Source organism: Nannospalax galili, unplaced genomic scaffold (genome assembly GCF_000622305.1).
Source record: "Nannospalax galili isolate Female #2095 unplaced genomic scaffold, S.galili_v1.0 scaffold7, whole genome shotgun sequence".
In the NCBI taxonomy this organism is placed as follows: domain Eukaryota; kingdom Metazoa; phylum Chordata; class Mammalia; order Rodentia; family Spalacidae; genus Nannospalax; species Nannospalax galili.
In genome coordinates, this window is record NW_008359081.1 from 1617635 (window position 1) to 1632832 (window position 15198).

Genomic DNA, 15198 nt, shown 5'->3' on the forward strand with positions numbered 1-15198 from the left:
ACTGCTGCTTCCTTTACCTTCCTAACCCGGACTCCACTGGCTTCAAAAGTCTCATTCCACCATCAGCAACCACCTACTATTCACCCACCTACCCTGGAACACAACCTACCAGCCCCTGGCCCAGGATCCTCAACTCCAACTGCAGCAGGACTCTGTCTGGAAGACGCATGAATAGATAAACCCAGGAGATGGATGCCACCACAGGAGAGCCCACCCTTGGCCCCGATGTGGGGAGACCCTAGTACTGTGTCCCTTCAGGACCTACACAGAGTATTGACACTTCCTTTTGTTAAACATATATTTTTTTTTTATTTTGAGCGTGACACTTCTCCACTAGATAGCAAGGAAAAGTGATAACAATTACACATTACACAAAAGTACTGTACCATTGCCTTTATCTTGAAGGTTTCCCGAAGCCTCTACAGTTAATAAGTTAAATAAAGGGCTTGAGTACATAAATATTTGTCTAGGAACCCTACCATATCTACAACACAGTAAGAATCTACAGGAGGACAAACTTTTACCATACCACGCTGAGTGCAATTGCATTTATAACATTTCAAATATACAAAGCTCTGTTCTTTTTTTTTTTAATAACAATGGTATGTACAGAATCAATAATCACAGTTTGGTGACTTCAACAGTCCATATTCTAGCAGAGTATTTCCCTTTGGTTTGATATAAAAACCTTGGTTGGTGTATGATAAAGAAGAGAACAAGAACAAGACGCCCCTTTCCTTTAAGTGCACTGTTAGCTATCTTACAGATCCGCATTCGCTTCTCTGGCCCTGGCTTCATGCCGGGCCCGCGCTGAAATAAACTTAGAGCGCCAAAATGCTATTCAAAAAAAAAAAAAAAAAAAAAAAAAAAAAAAAAGCTACTGGGGTGTCTGGAGGAAGAGAAGGTTGGGCTTAATTTCTTTTTTTAAACTTCAATACTGGGCGTCTTAGGGAGAAATCGTCCCGGTTACTCTCAGAAAAGTAAGAATGGGAGTGGACGTTCGAGTTGGAACGAGGTTGGCAGGGACAGGGACAGGGACAGGGGCGGGTGGACAGCCAGCCGAGGGGGTGCCACGTCAGCTCCAAGGGCTGCCTTGTCTGGGCCCTGGCTGCTGGGAAGGCGGCTGTGCTCTCTCAGTGCCGTCTCGGGAGTGTGCTGGTCCTCTGTTTCCTTTTGGTCTTGAGTGGTGCTGAGTGAGGTGACCTTTCCGGGCGCGCTGAGGGCGCGAGGGTGGAGCGCATCCTTTAGCACACCTCCTTGCCTGTGCTGGTACCCGGCAGAATGTTGAGCTGCGTAAGCTGCGCGGCATGCTCCTTGGCCTTGAGCCTCAGCGCCGCTATGCTAGAGGCGCGTCTGTCTGCGGCCGCCGTGGCAGGGTCGGCCAGCGCGCCCGAAGCCACTGCGCCCTCCACCGCAGGGGTGGGCTGTCTCAGGAGCGCAGCCGCGGTCGACGCGCTGGTCAGGGGGGCCATGGTGGAGAAGAGCCTGTGGGGAGAGCAAACATCGCGGTCACGGTCTCGGGAGCTGAGTGCTGCGCTTTGGGGCAGCGTGTCCTGCCACCTCTCACAAGGACAGCGAGGGTGGAGGGCAGGGACACTCGAGTAGGCTGGGTGGTAGTAGGTGGAGGTTGCAGCAGGCTGGAGGGCTTTACCACAGTAGAGAAACGACAGAGAAAAGGAAGATCAAGGTTCCAGCTAGGTCCCCTGAGGATGAATCTAGAGCCAGAGACAGGCCAAGAAACCCGAGAATCTCCAGGCTCAACTGAGAGTATGCTAAAAAAAAAAAAAAAAAAAAAAAAAAAGGCTGTGCTCCAGCTGCCTGTGGTGGCGCACGCCTTTAATCCCAGTACTCAGGAGGCAGAGGCAGAGGCAGATGGATCTCTGTGAGATTGAGGTCAGTGGGGTCTACATAACGAGTTTCAGGCCAACTGGGGCTACAAGGAGACTTTGTCTCAAAAACACAAAAAGCAGATAAACAAACAAACCAAAAAAGATGTGTTCCAAGATCAGCTGCTGAAGGGATGTTTGGGAGGGGAGCATGGAGACAGAGAACTGAGGAGACAAAAGGGATGGGGAAGGAAAAAAGAAAGAGAAGAGAAAAGCAAGTGAGCAAGTGGAAGAGAAGAAAAAGAAAAAGCAGAAAAGAGGGGAGAAAGAATAAAAACTGCCCGAGACCTACACGCAGACTTTGAACATTCACTGGGACTCCTCCTCAGCCTGAACCTCTTTTTTGCCCTGAAAAAGCTGGCCTTGATTGCTGGCCTTCCGGTCCGCCTGCGCTAGCTGGGCCACCCTCCTGCGTGCCTTTAAGCTGCCAGTGCCCTGCCAATGCCACGGGGTGGGATGAAGGATTCCTGCCTGTTGATTTCCGCTAGACCGGAGACTCTGACCCGCTGGCGGCCCTGCAGATCAGCACCGAGACACTGTCCCCACCGACTTTCCTGCGCCCCCCAAGATAGTTCCCAGGCCCGCGAACCCCTCACACAGCTCAAAAGATGTCCTAGCCTGCGACCTGTGCCAGCTCCAACGCCACCGCCTCCGGGCGGCGCCGGGATTACTCCCGCGCACTGAGATTACTCCCATCCCTTCTCTACTGTACCGCTGAGAGGCTGAGGCCCAAGTCGCCCGAGGCCCCCCACCTCCACTTTCACTGCCTCCTAGTGCCCGCCAAGCTTTCCCAGCTGCCTCCCCCAGGGCTCTGGCTCCAGGCCCCCACGGGGCCAATTCAGAATTTCCACAATTAGAAATGAGCCCACCTGGGCTCCCCGAGCGCCTGCTCCTCAACGCCATCCCTCTCTTCATTCACTGAGCCAACCCCACCTCCCCTCTCCCCTCCTGGCCTCCCAGCACCTCGAATCCTGGTACTCCAGCAGGGTTCGCCTGATTTTACAAGTCAGTCTTCAGAGGGGGAAAAGTGGCAAGAAGGAGACCCAAGACTTTAATCTTCTTTACAGGAAGAAACGATAATGTAACTTGCCCTGGTTCCATCAGGGAAACTGAGTCACTTCACTTAACTGTGCTTTAAGGCACTCACTACTTATTTTAGTGGTTCAGTACAAGAAATTAATTTTGCTTCAAGTCTTATTTTTAATTTTCTCAAGGATAATTTTTTTTGTTAAGTAGCTGCGCAGTTGGATGAATCTATTATTTCTTTGTTCTCCCAAAGAGAGATCATTGAAGCTGCATCACTTTTATTTTCACTGCACTTTCCAACTTAATATACCCCTCCTTTGTTTCTTTGTCTGTGTGATTATACAGACTTTTTAAATTTCGTCATTCGATGTTCATTTAAAGAAAGGGGGTTATCATAAACGATGGACTGGTTCTTTTATTTCATTGTCTTGTGCCGCTGTAGGGGTCGAGGGTTGCACATATGGGGGTATCCTTGGCATCAGGTCATTTGAGTGACAAGGAAGGTAGAGTCTGGGGAAGAGGAAATAATTCTGTGCACCCAGAGGGCCTCATGGCTCCCGGGCTCCTGTGGGGATCCTGAGTGTATCCTTCAGATCGCCAGGCTTTGCAGCATGCCAAAGGACTTCTGCAAAACTATGGGTCATCCCTGCTTCATGCACCTATACCAACCGTGGCCAAGGTACCGCCTAATGGTGCTCCTCTACAGCTTTCATGAAAGCTCCTGATTGGCATAGTTATGTCAATTGCCCTCCCCTTTCCTACTTACTAAGCCATTCCCTTCAAGACCTACTTTTTCCAAAAGTCAAAATGAGAGAGTATTTTCTTTAACTAAAGTCTCTGAGGTTGGGTCAAAAATGGGTAGAACCCCATCCTGCCTCCTCTCTGACCCCAATGTCTGCGTGTATAGGAGACAGACAGATAGACAGCCTCCTGAGGCTGCGGTTACCTGCCAAACGCTGGGCTGATGAAGGCAGGGTGCCGGAAAACGGCGGCTCCGAGGAAAGTGCTCAGGCCCAGCGGCGCCCCACTGGGCGGCAGGCTGGCGGAGCCCGGAGGCGGAGGTAGGCTCGGGAAGGCGGCTGCGGCGGCGGCGGCGGCGGCTGTCCAAGCCGAGTCTAGCGCCGGGTGGTGCGGGGGAAAGGGGCTGGCGTCCAGGTAAGGGCTGAGAGGGTGGGTAGCTGATAGCGGCCCAGGGAAGGGCAGCCCCGGGGGGTGGGTCTGCGCGCCAGCCTTCTCCCTCTTACGCCACTTGGCCCGACGGTTCTGGAACCAGACCTGCAAAGCCGAGACAGGCCTGGGTCGGCAGGGCTCTGGGCACGTTTCCACCCCTTCCCTTGTCACCCTAGGCCTCTCTCACTCCTTTCACTGTGCTTGCATCCACCTCAGCCTTCTGTGGCCTCAGGGTGAAAAGGAACCCAGACTGTAAGCCAGCAGGAACCACTGGACAAGCAAGCCCTTTGCAAGGGCGTACATGTAAGCCCAAGCTTCAGGAAAAGTGGTTTGGCAGAGTGAAGACGGGGGAGGGGGGTGGGGGGCTACGTTGCCAGGTCTGGGTTGATGATTCTTTGTTGCAAGAGTTTACTCAGGTCACTGAAACCTCTCTGAACCTCAGTTTTCAAATCTGTAAAATGGAGCTAATAAAAGTTTTCTCATAAGACTCTAATGAAGAATACTTAAAAGGCGATGAATGAAAGCACCCAGTGGTGACTGTTGGGAATGGGCAGCCACTGAGTCACGAGCTACAAATCTGTTCTGCTGCATAGCCAAGATTCTCACATAGTTCTGGTTTACCCAGGAGCCAAGAGAATCTCTGCTCTCTACTGAAAAAAATAAGTAGGGAGTCATTTATTCTTTGCAAAAATAGGTATTGAACACCTAAGTGCACTGTGCACTGTGTCTGGGGTTTGGATAGAGTGGAGGCTAGAACTGCTTGAGTAACTATCAAACAGGTGGAAGTGTTAGGGAGCTAGCTCTCCCAGGAATGAAAAAGGGGGGTCCAGGGGAGGCTCTCTGCAGGGGCTCTGTATGAGACCACACTGACTGCTGGGAGGAATAGAGAAAGCACCGGAAGGAAATCGGAAATCGGAAATCGGAGGGCAGGACTTTCTTCATCTTCAGAGCTATGGGACCTCTTTTTTTTTTTTATTTCCTTGGGGTTTATATGGTTTCAATCCATTTTTAAAAAATAAGATAGCTCTGGGCTTGGGGGAGGTTTCCAGCCAAAGGTATTTTCCTAATTGTTAATAAGAAGCAGTTTGAATAGGGCCCTTTACCTGAAACATCTAAAAATAACCCCCAAGAGCGTGAAATGATTTGTATGTGACCTGCTCATCACTCCCACAGCTCAGAAGCTATGTTCTTTCTCCCCTGAAGGCATTAATATTTTTAGGGCTGAGTTTATGACTGCACATGAGTCTAAAAATTAAGAATGAACTCTAGGACTATACCGAGTTATACTAAAATATAATGTCAATTATCCCAAAGGAATATCTTTTTAAAAAATTTAAAGACATTCAGATCTTTCAAATATCCAGCCTGGAGGGGAGTGAGTTGTTATGACTGGAATTAACAACTAAGCTTGGTTTGACTTCTAGACAGCCATCCAGGGCAAGAAAAATCAAGAATCCAAATTAGCTGATGACTTAAAGTTCTGGGGAAAGGAACCCTAACATTCAGCAGCCTTCAAGTCATCTAATGTGTGAGTTATAGAAAAGCTCCAGCTTGGAAACTCAGAGGCTTGAAAAAGTTAGACTGTACTTAGATCAGGCTGGGCAGGCAGCTTTCATGCCTCCAAATCTGTCTAGACAAGAATATCCACCATTCCTTGATGGTAGGGAAAGGGATAAATGAAGGGAAGTGGGGGCTGTGGAGACAGAAAGGCTTTAAATAACATGGAATCTTTCTACAGAGAGATTGTCTGTCTCTCTAGCTCTCTGGCTCAACTGCAATTATCAAGATGTCCCCTGCAATTCCTCATTATTGAATTAATACCTCTGAGGCCCCCAAAGGTAAACGAAAGAACTCTGATAATTCATATTCACTTAATTACATCTACTTCGATGAATAGGGGGGAGAGGAGAAGGGGAGGGGGTGCTCTCTTTCTTTTTAAAAGTTATTTAACTTTCCCACGACTTGTTCCCCTGAGCTGAAAATGTGGAGTTGCTGTCACATCTCTGTTTGACAATGGAGAAATGTGTCAACAGAAAGGAGGGGACAAGCCTCATCATTAGCCCTCTAATGCAAGAAGCTGTTGTGTATTAAATGAGCCATATGGAATTTATTGTGCTTTATCAGCGCTTGATTTTGACTGTAAAGTGATTCACTCAGCTCCTAACCCGGGGACATCTGTTTTCTGTTGGCCATTGGGGCTGCGCAGTGTTGATCGTCTCTTTGGTTATGAGGCCTGGGTTCGGAAATGCACTCTGGTATGGGGCTGCAAACACCTTTAATAGCATTGCACTCACTCCCTATTAGATCAATGTGGGCTCATTGCTATAAAAAATGGGAAATCAAATAGCATTAGCCAGCTCCTTGTGCGGGGCGGAGGGGAAATCAAACAGCATTTTGCCTTCAAATGGCCCTGTTTGTTCTAGCACTAAGTGGGCTTTTATGAAGCCCAATTGGAGACTTAATCGCAGCCAAATACCTGCTTGGAGCTGAGCGGATTTGTCTAACAACCAAATCCATGCTCCATCCTATTACTTCAATCAGGAGAAGTCGGCTGGTGGATTGTTTTCTGTAGGGGCCTTGGGACCAGTGGCTGCTGAATTGAAGTCTCTGGGACCAGAAAACCCCTGTTCTGATCCTGGATTGCTTCCTTAAGCTTCCAAATCCAGAAATCTTCCCCTCCCATCTCACGGTTTGTGACTTGCTTTTGAAATATCTTTTTGTGTGCGAGTGCTTGCGTCTACTTTTCAGATTTGGATTCTCTTCTTTTTATATGAAGGGTGGCTCAATCTCTCTCTCTCTCTCTCTCTCTCTCTCTCTCTCTCTCTCTCACACACACACACACACACACACACACACACACACTCACTGTCCTTAGCCTTCCTCCCCTTCTTCCCTCCCAGCTTGGAGCTCACCTGGACCCGGGCCTCAGTCAAGTCCAGTCTCATGGCCAGTTCCTCCCTAGAAGAAAGCAACACCAAGAGGAGGTCACAGTAGGCCCCAGCAGCCCTCTCTCAGCCACCTTCCCCTCCATGGCAGCCTCTTCCAGTCCCCCATCCCCAAGTACATGGGTTTGACTCTCTTCGCCTCTGGAGTGTCTGCTATTCCACTGAAACCATAAAAACACAGAACATTGTCGTATATAAAATATGTTATGTCATATCATAGAGTGTGACAGGTGGATTCTTGGGTCCATAGATCACAAACCTGGACAAATGAATTCTCCCTCACTCTTAGACCAGAGCTAGGTAAGAAACACCCATAATCAGAGCTTATGCCCTGTTTTGTCCTAATACTAGCTCTGCGCTCGACTAAGAATTTTGTTTTCTACCCTCTTGGCTTCCTTTTGCCTTTTTTTTTTTTTTTAAACAAAACAAAACAAAAAACCCCAAACCTCTCCCCTCTTCCTTCTAGCCCCTCTTTCCAGCTCTCTGCCTTTCCTCCATCTCCCCCCCTCCTTAGGTCACACTCCCCATTACCCTCTGGAGATGTGTTAAGCTTGTTAAGAGTTCAGTGGGGTAATTTTTCGATTAAACAAAATTCTGTGCACCTCCTGACTCCAGTGCCCACTACAAACCCTGCCCATCTCAGGGGAAGTCAATTTAGCTGAAACCCTACCCCGTTATTGCAGTTATTACTGCAACAATTAAGGCAAATAGGAAACCATTAAGATCCTGTAAAACGGCTTACAACCTGTTTACCGAAAATATGAGCGCACCGAGAATAATTGGCTGTCTGTTTGCTAATATGAAAGAGCGTGGGCTCCCCAAGCTTGGGGCCCGGGTCTGCCCTGCCGGCAGGCCCGGATGGGCACCTGAAACTTTCAGCACCAAGAGAAAAATCAGTTCACTAAACACCTTCCCCTCTCCACCCCCCACTCCCGCTTGAGCACCAACAAATCTAAAGAGGCACTCCCTGCCCTCTGGGCTGCAGCCCAGGGGCTCTGAAGACTGCAGGGCTTGAAAGAGGTGGGGGTGGGGCGGTGGGGAGGAGAGGGCCCCTGGTCTTGTACTTTGGTCTCCCCTTCAAGGTGTAACGGCGGCCTGGATGCTAAGCGACACCAGCTCCTTTTTAAGTACACGTGTCAGATAAACGCAAAAGAAAAAAAAAAGTCGGTTGTCCAGTTAGCTATTAGCAATATGATAGCACGTGCTGATTTTGAAGTTTATTCCTTTTTCGAAGATTTGGAAAAGGCTGTGAACTGAGGAAGACCGAGTTTAGCTCAAGGGGTGAGCAAATTTTAAGTGCCCTTGCCTGCATTAAATTCACTCTTTGGTTGCTTCTGCCTACAACAGTTTGGTAATTGCCAGACCAACTATGTCTTGAAGTAGGCTCAGACCTTCTGAGTCCTAAGCAGAGATTTTTCCTCTAGTTCAAAAGGACAGGCAGCTTTCTTCTCTAAAAGGCACATTGAAAAGCTGCACACGTCTCCTGCGAAGGAGCTGCCGGCTTGACAAGCCGAGGGCCAGGCACTTAACGGTCTCTTTCTCTCTTTCTCTCTTCTCACTCTCCTGTCACTAACCCTGGCCCCTAGGTAGAGCCAAAATCTTGGCCTTGAGAATGGGAAAAGCACCCAGCCGCTGGCACCCCAGGTCGGCTTAATTAACAGAGGCTCAGTTACCCCACCCACACGTTTCCCAGAAAAATTCGAGTGACTGGGACATGGAATGTCACCATACATACAGGGCTTGGCCCCTGGTCCAAGAAACAAACTCCCCACCCGCCCCACCAACTCCCCCACCCCAGCTGTTTGATTCACTCTCTGTCAAGTTTCCAGAAATCATGGTCCACCGCATCATCCCGTTTATAGTAAAGTCAAGCTAGGTACAAGGGGGTCTGGGTAGGTGGGGACAGAGAGACCAGAGGGGAGATTCTGACTGGTGCATTTCAGGTGTACAGACACCAAACACTACTCTGGGTTCTGACTTCCTTCGGTTATTTCAGGAATCCCTAAGTGACAAAAGCTCGGATGATCTTTTAAAAGGCCTTCTCCGCAGGCACTGGCTCCAGTTTTCCTGCTCTCAGAGTGTAACTGATACCCACCAGACTCCAAGGGCCAGGGGGAGGCGGGGGTGGGGTGGGGTGGGGGGACTGGACAGCGCACAGTACACAAGTCAAAAATAGCCCCTGCAGTGCTCCCACAAGGGGGCACTTCGGGCGGTGCTTCCTGGGCCTGGCAAGGACCTGGGTCAGGCCATAGCACCAAGAGCAGTTCCTGCGCGCCCGGCTCCCTAAAATGGCTCTTTGGGGCGTTCTTTGGGGATGTTGTTTGGCTCTAACAAAGTTGTGATTTGGAAACATGAAATTAGAAGGGCTTTAGGAAAGAAAGAAACCCCACGAAATGAAACTTTAATGCCTAAGTGGTGTGTGTGTGTGTGTGTGTGTGTGTGTGTGTGTGTGTGTGTTGGGGGGTGGGCAGTTTTTGGTTAGCCAAAGGTTCTTGTTTCGCAAGGTGTATCCAGGGCAGCGCCCTCGTGCAAAAAGATTGCTCGGCCCCTGTCCACCCCCGCCCCCAGCCCTCTGTTCCACTCGCGTGAGCCCTCCTGCCACGGCGGTAGAGACCATCCCCGCACCGCAGCATACCTGGTGAAGACGTCCGGGTAGTGCGTCTTCTGGAAGGCCCGCTCCAGTTCCTCCAGCTGGTAGCTGGTGAACGTGGTGCGGTAGCGCCTCTGTTTCCGCTTCAGGAGCCCCTCCTCTGAGTCGCTGCCCGCCGACAGGCACACGCTGTCCTCGCCGTCCTTGCCCTCGGCGTCCTCTGGGTGCAGCAGCAGCTCTTCCTTGGGCGACAGCTCCCCGCCCTCGGTGGTCACGGCGGCGGCGGCAGCTGCGGCCACCGCACCGGTGGCGGCCACCGAGCAGCGCCGGGGCTCCTTGAGTAGCGCACGGGCATCATCCTCCAGCAGCTCCTCCTCCTCATCCTCTAGCAGTTCTTCTTCCTCATCCTCATCCTCCTCATCCTCCAGCAACTCCTCCTCGTCCTCCTCGGCGCCAGGGCCGCCACCCGCCGCTGGGGCACTACCCGGACCTCCAGCCGCACCGAGCCGCTCCTCCGGATGCGCGACGCCCCCCGGGCCACCCAGCTCGTCCAGCGCGGGCGGCGGCGGCACGAAGGGGGCCCCGTTCTCGCGGTACGACTTGCTGCGGCTGATGCTCACCTGCGGCGCCTGGCTGATCTTGAGTGTGTCCCAGGCGGCGGCGGCTGCGGCGGCGGCTGCCACCGCGGCCCCCGCGCCGTCGGGCGAGAGGAGAAGCAGGATCCGCCGCCGCCGCCGCCGCCGCTGCCGCCGCGCCCTGGAGGAGGCGGCCCCCACCCGGGCCGTACAGGCGCCGCAGCTTGGGCGGCAGGTGCAGCTCAGCCTCGAACGGGGCGCTGCTGCCCTTGGGGGAGCCTGCGGGCAAGGGAGAGTGGTCAGCGCGTGAGCCGGCCCGGCTGTCCCGGCCAGAACCGCTGTCTGGAGCCGGTCGGCGGTTCCTCCTCCGTGCCTAGGCCCAGGAACGCTCCCGGTGCCACCTCCTCACCACACTTCTTTTTCTCTTCTCTTCTAGCGCTCTCCTCTTTCCCCCTTTCCTTCCTCCTTTCTTTCTTTCCTTTCTCATTCTGCCCGTTATTTCCCTTTTCCTTCCTTTCTTACCCACCCTTCTCCCCCTCTCCCTTTTATTTTTCTTTCCTCCTCTTTTACTTTTCCCCCACTCCGTTCCTTTCCTCCTCTCTTTCGCCTCCAGTCTCCTTTCCTTCCTTTCTGTTTTTGCATGCTTCCACTTGCCCTCTAGCTTTCCTTCTTTCATTTCTTTTTCCTTTCTTCTCTTCATTTTGGGATGGGGCGAATTAAAAAAAAAAACACTTAGCAACTTTAAAAAAAATTACCACTACTCTGAAAACTTCGAGCTCGACCTCTGCCTCCTGCTCAATCACCAAGGCCCCAGGCTGATAAGAGGGGTGCTGCCCCGCGGGCGACCCCTGCGGGGCGAAGCGTCCCTGTAGCCAGAGCTATGGCCATGTCCCAAGAGCCTACAGCCGCAGAGAACAAGGATCCCTTGCCCAAAAGGCGAAGAAAAAAAAAAGCCATCCTGGTGAAAATATACTAGGAAAGACCTAAGTGAGGACATGGGGTGTGAGGTGCAACAGGCACAGGCCGCTCCTTTTGAAGACGCGCCTGGTACAGGTGCCATTGCAGCTAAGAAAAAGAAAAGAAAAACGTCTATTTTATTTTGAAGGGCCCATTCTCGGCCTTTCGTTCCTGGCTTCCCGATGGCATTGCAGCTGGATCACTGACTGATTTTAGGATTTTAAAAGAAACCAACATTTCTTTCCCTGCAACTCTCTTCTGTTTCCAGCTCAAGGCAAAACTTGACCATAAGAGGTTGGAGTGGGGGGAATGATAGTTGTTCTGGAATTTTTAATAAAACCCTCCAAACATCTGAACAGTTCAGCTCTGAGAGAGAGAGAGAGAGAGAGAGAGAGAGAGAGAGAGGAAAAAGAGCGCCCAGAAGCCACACGTTTCATGCATTTCAAATACAATAAGTAGCATTTGGGGAACCCCGAGGAAATGTTTTCTGCGAAGCTTGAGTTTGAAAGGTCACCAGCAGTGTACACTTAAAAAAGAAAAAGAAACGCAAAACACCGCGTATAAAGAAATCTTCCAAAAAGGAAAGGCCAGGGTTCACCTGCCTGGAGACCCCCCATTCCCCAGGTTTTGGGGTTTCTTGTCCTCGTCAAGTTGTTGCTAGAAGGCTTTAAGAGGGTATTTGCTGCTTCTGACCCATCAGCACTTTTCAGAGCACACTCAAGGCCACCAAAAGGGATTTATTAACTACCTAACGACCAACACCGAATATCCAGGGATCCCCTCAAAGCGAAGCTGGGCTTCTGCTTTTTCTAGAAGCAGATGGGGAGGGACAGACAGTCCTTGGAGAAATGTTCATCTCTGTCTAAGGCCCCAGGCTCCAGAGTTGTCACCTCTCCTTCCTATGTCTCCACCATGACAACACCCAGGCCCTCGGTGGTCCCCAAACATCAAACATTCAAAGCAGTGCCCAACGTCCTTTTGCAGATGCCTGACGGGCACAGTCTTACCTTGCATGGCCTTTTCCTGGTCAGCGCGGCTGGCCAGCGGAGCAGGCAAGCTCTGCGCGGCTCCTAGTAGCCGCATTTTGCATGGGCTTCTCCGGCCCAGGATGCTGTCGATGCAGTAGGAGGAGAGCAAAGTTGGAGATTTACTTTTGCACTCTGGCCTCTCGGAGCAGCCCTCTTCCTGGTACTGATTGCTCATGGCTGGGGCTTTTTCCCTTGGCTTGGAGAGCGGACTCTGGCTGCCTCTCCTGGCGGCGGGATGGATGAGTGTGTGTTGGGGGTCGTTTGGATGGCTGGTTATAACGGATATTATGGCGATCTTTGTGCCTCTCTGTCTAACTCAGTTGCCGGCTGCCGGCTCCCACCCTGCCCTCAGCCGGAGTTCGCCCTCTCCGCTCTCAGGACAAGCGGTAACAAGTGTAGTGAGCCGCGGGCTCAGAGCTCTGGAGTCTCTCTCCTCCACGTGCTGAGAGGAGCTCTGTGATTGGCTCGCGACAGAGGCAGGGCAGCGTTGGCCTGCCGGAGCTATGCAAAGCCCGAACTGGATTCTGGAGGGGCTGGAGGGGGTTGGCGGTGGGGTGGGGAGGAATAGCAGCTGACACGTACCAGAGTCAATTTTCTTTTTCTTTCTTTCTTTCTTTCTTTCTTTCTTTCTTTCTTTCTTTCTTTCTTTCTTTCTTTCTTTCTTTCTTTCTTTCTTTCTTTCTCTCTTTCTCTCTTTCTCTCTCTTTCTTTCTCCTTTTCTTTCTTGCTCTGTTTTCTCTCTCTTAAAACTACCAACTTTTCAAAGTTTGCCTTCGTTTTCCTGCAGTTCATCCTTTAAGTCTAGGTTGTCCCAGAGCTCTAGCTCATTTGGATGCCAGGCCTATGGATGCTACTTGGGCTCTGGGCGCCTGTTCCACCTTCCAGAGGACCTCACTCCCTGCAGGCAAGCTGTAAGGCTCAATATGTGATTGCTTTGTCACTTTGCAAAACCGACTTTGTCCTGCTCTGATGGCGCCTTGACCTCAGCTCTGTACAGTCTACATTCTGTCTAGGACTGATGAGCCTCTGACTACCAGGGGCAAGCATCTGCTGTCTGAGTGTTTGGTTTTCTCTCAGAACCCAGAGGTTTGCCCTCCTTGTCTTCACTCTGAGCTTAGCTGTTCCTCTCTTGTTAATGTCGGCTTCTATCATTCTCTAGCTCCATTTTAAACTCTGGAATGAGAAAAGGCTCGCTAAAAGCAAAGCTCTGTCTAAGGCGCACAGCCTTCCCCTGGTGCATCCAGAGGTCAGAAAGGGACTAAGGAGCTCACCCTAGAGTAGTGCCAGAGGTGCAAAACCAAAGGGCAGGGGTGTGCTCTGAGCTCCCTAGGGCAGAAGGGACCCAACAGACATTCATCTTGAACCAAGTCAAAACGCCTAAAATTAGGAATTCTATGACCTACCTCCCACTAGTGAAGGTGAGGGAGGAGAGCCTTATGGAGAGACAGTTTCTTCCCAAACAGTTCCCTGCGTGTCTAACGCTAGAAATTAACACCCCACCCTCTCTGAAGTTGGGTTGAGCCCTGCAGAGGGGCCTCCACGGACACCCTCACTGCTTGAGTTGGTTCAGGGCCCCAAGGGACAGCTAGATCCTTGACAATTGTGGAGTGGGGGTGGGTGAGGGTGGTGGGTGAGAGAGAGGTCAGGGAAGAGGAATCCACGCCAGGTTTTCCTCTCTCAGCCCCTCCAATGTGTCAAAGAGAAAAGCGTTTTACAAAGGATTATACTTGAATCACTTACAGTCAGTATTTAAAAATACATGGATGCATAACTGGGATTTTTTTTCCCTAGCCATAAACATCTGCCTAACTCTTGGATGCTAGTGGGTGGGTGGCAGATAGATCGGGCTGCCTTGTCAGGACCACTCAACACAACTTGAGCCAGATGAAGGGCTGGGAACAGGCACATTAATGCTACTAGTACTAAATGCTATACTACTACTACTACTATTACTACTACTACTACTACTAATTAAGGCAACACGAAAAAGGATTTGTCTCTGTCCCTCTCTGCCTCCATCTCTCCAGTATTTTAGTTGAATTCTCACACGATTTCTAACACTGAGATGATAGGGGTGCAGTAGAGGAGAACTATCTTGACCTTTGATTTTCTTTTATGTCCCTCTGTCATTCCTAGGTACCCAGGATAGTCTTCTGCCTTTCTTAAGTTCTGTTTTCATCCTCACTTTGGAGTATTTTTATACTGTCTCATCCGGTTTTAAACTAACATTACTTTTGCTCACCCCCCTCCCCCGACACTTTCCCTCCCTGGCCGGAAAGCCCATCCTAAGTTGATCTCACAGCAGCCAAGAGGCAACGGTTTCCCTTGAGCTGCCAGCCACCGACCATCGCCGGCGTCCCAGCGGCTGGGGACTGGGAGACACAGAAGCACTTTTCCCTCCCTGGCGGGCCCCGAGTCGGAAATCCACAAGACCCGGCTGCCGGGTGGCTCCGTGTCTTCAGAGTGGGCTCCGCACACACAGGGAGTGGGTTGAAAATGAGTCCAAGAAAGATCGTGTTAAACAAAAAGAGACATAAATGCACAAATCATTTCTGAGAGCCCAAAGGGGTTTCAACCTCTGGGTGGAAGACATCTTCGCCTCCAACCCCCTCCTCTCCCTTCTGCAGCTGTTCTTCTTTTAAAAGAAGTCGGACTTTCTACTGGGGGTGTATTCTATTTTTAATCATCCACTGTAAAGGGGGAGGTTAACACAGAATTTCTGATTCTGACTTAATGATCCTTGGAATTAAATCTAATTCTCTTAATGGAATATAAAGGGTTTCTTTGGGAAGTTCGCTTGCAAACTCCAGTCTTCTTTGTTCTGTACTTTATTTATTTTATTTTTAGTAGTTTCTCATCCATCTTCCCAAGTAAAGAAGGCACATTTATTCAACTTGGGGAGATCTAGAGCACTCTACACCTAGCAACCCCAAGATTTGCCATGATTCAATACCCAACTTCGGAATCTACAACTGACTCTATCCCCCAGGGATTTTTTTTTAATTATAGAAAACTTTTGTA

General features: G+C 50.6%; 1 protein-coding gene across 1 annotated transcript; it reads right to left on the reverse strand.

Annotated features, from left to right (window-relative positions):
* Positions 1-320: 320 nt before the first annotated feature.
* Arx (aristaless related homeobox) lies at positions 321-12579 on the reverse strand. Its single transcript, XM_029558452.1, is given in 6 exon segments — positions 321-1485; positions 3859-4187; positions 6995-7040; positions 9663-10325; positions 10327-10471; positions 12157-12579. Coding segments are annotated over 6 exon segments (1620 nt in total). The 5' UTR covers positions 12353-12579; the 3' UTR covers positions 321-1244.
* Positions 12580-15198: the final 2619 nt, after the last annotated feature.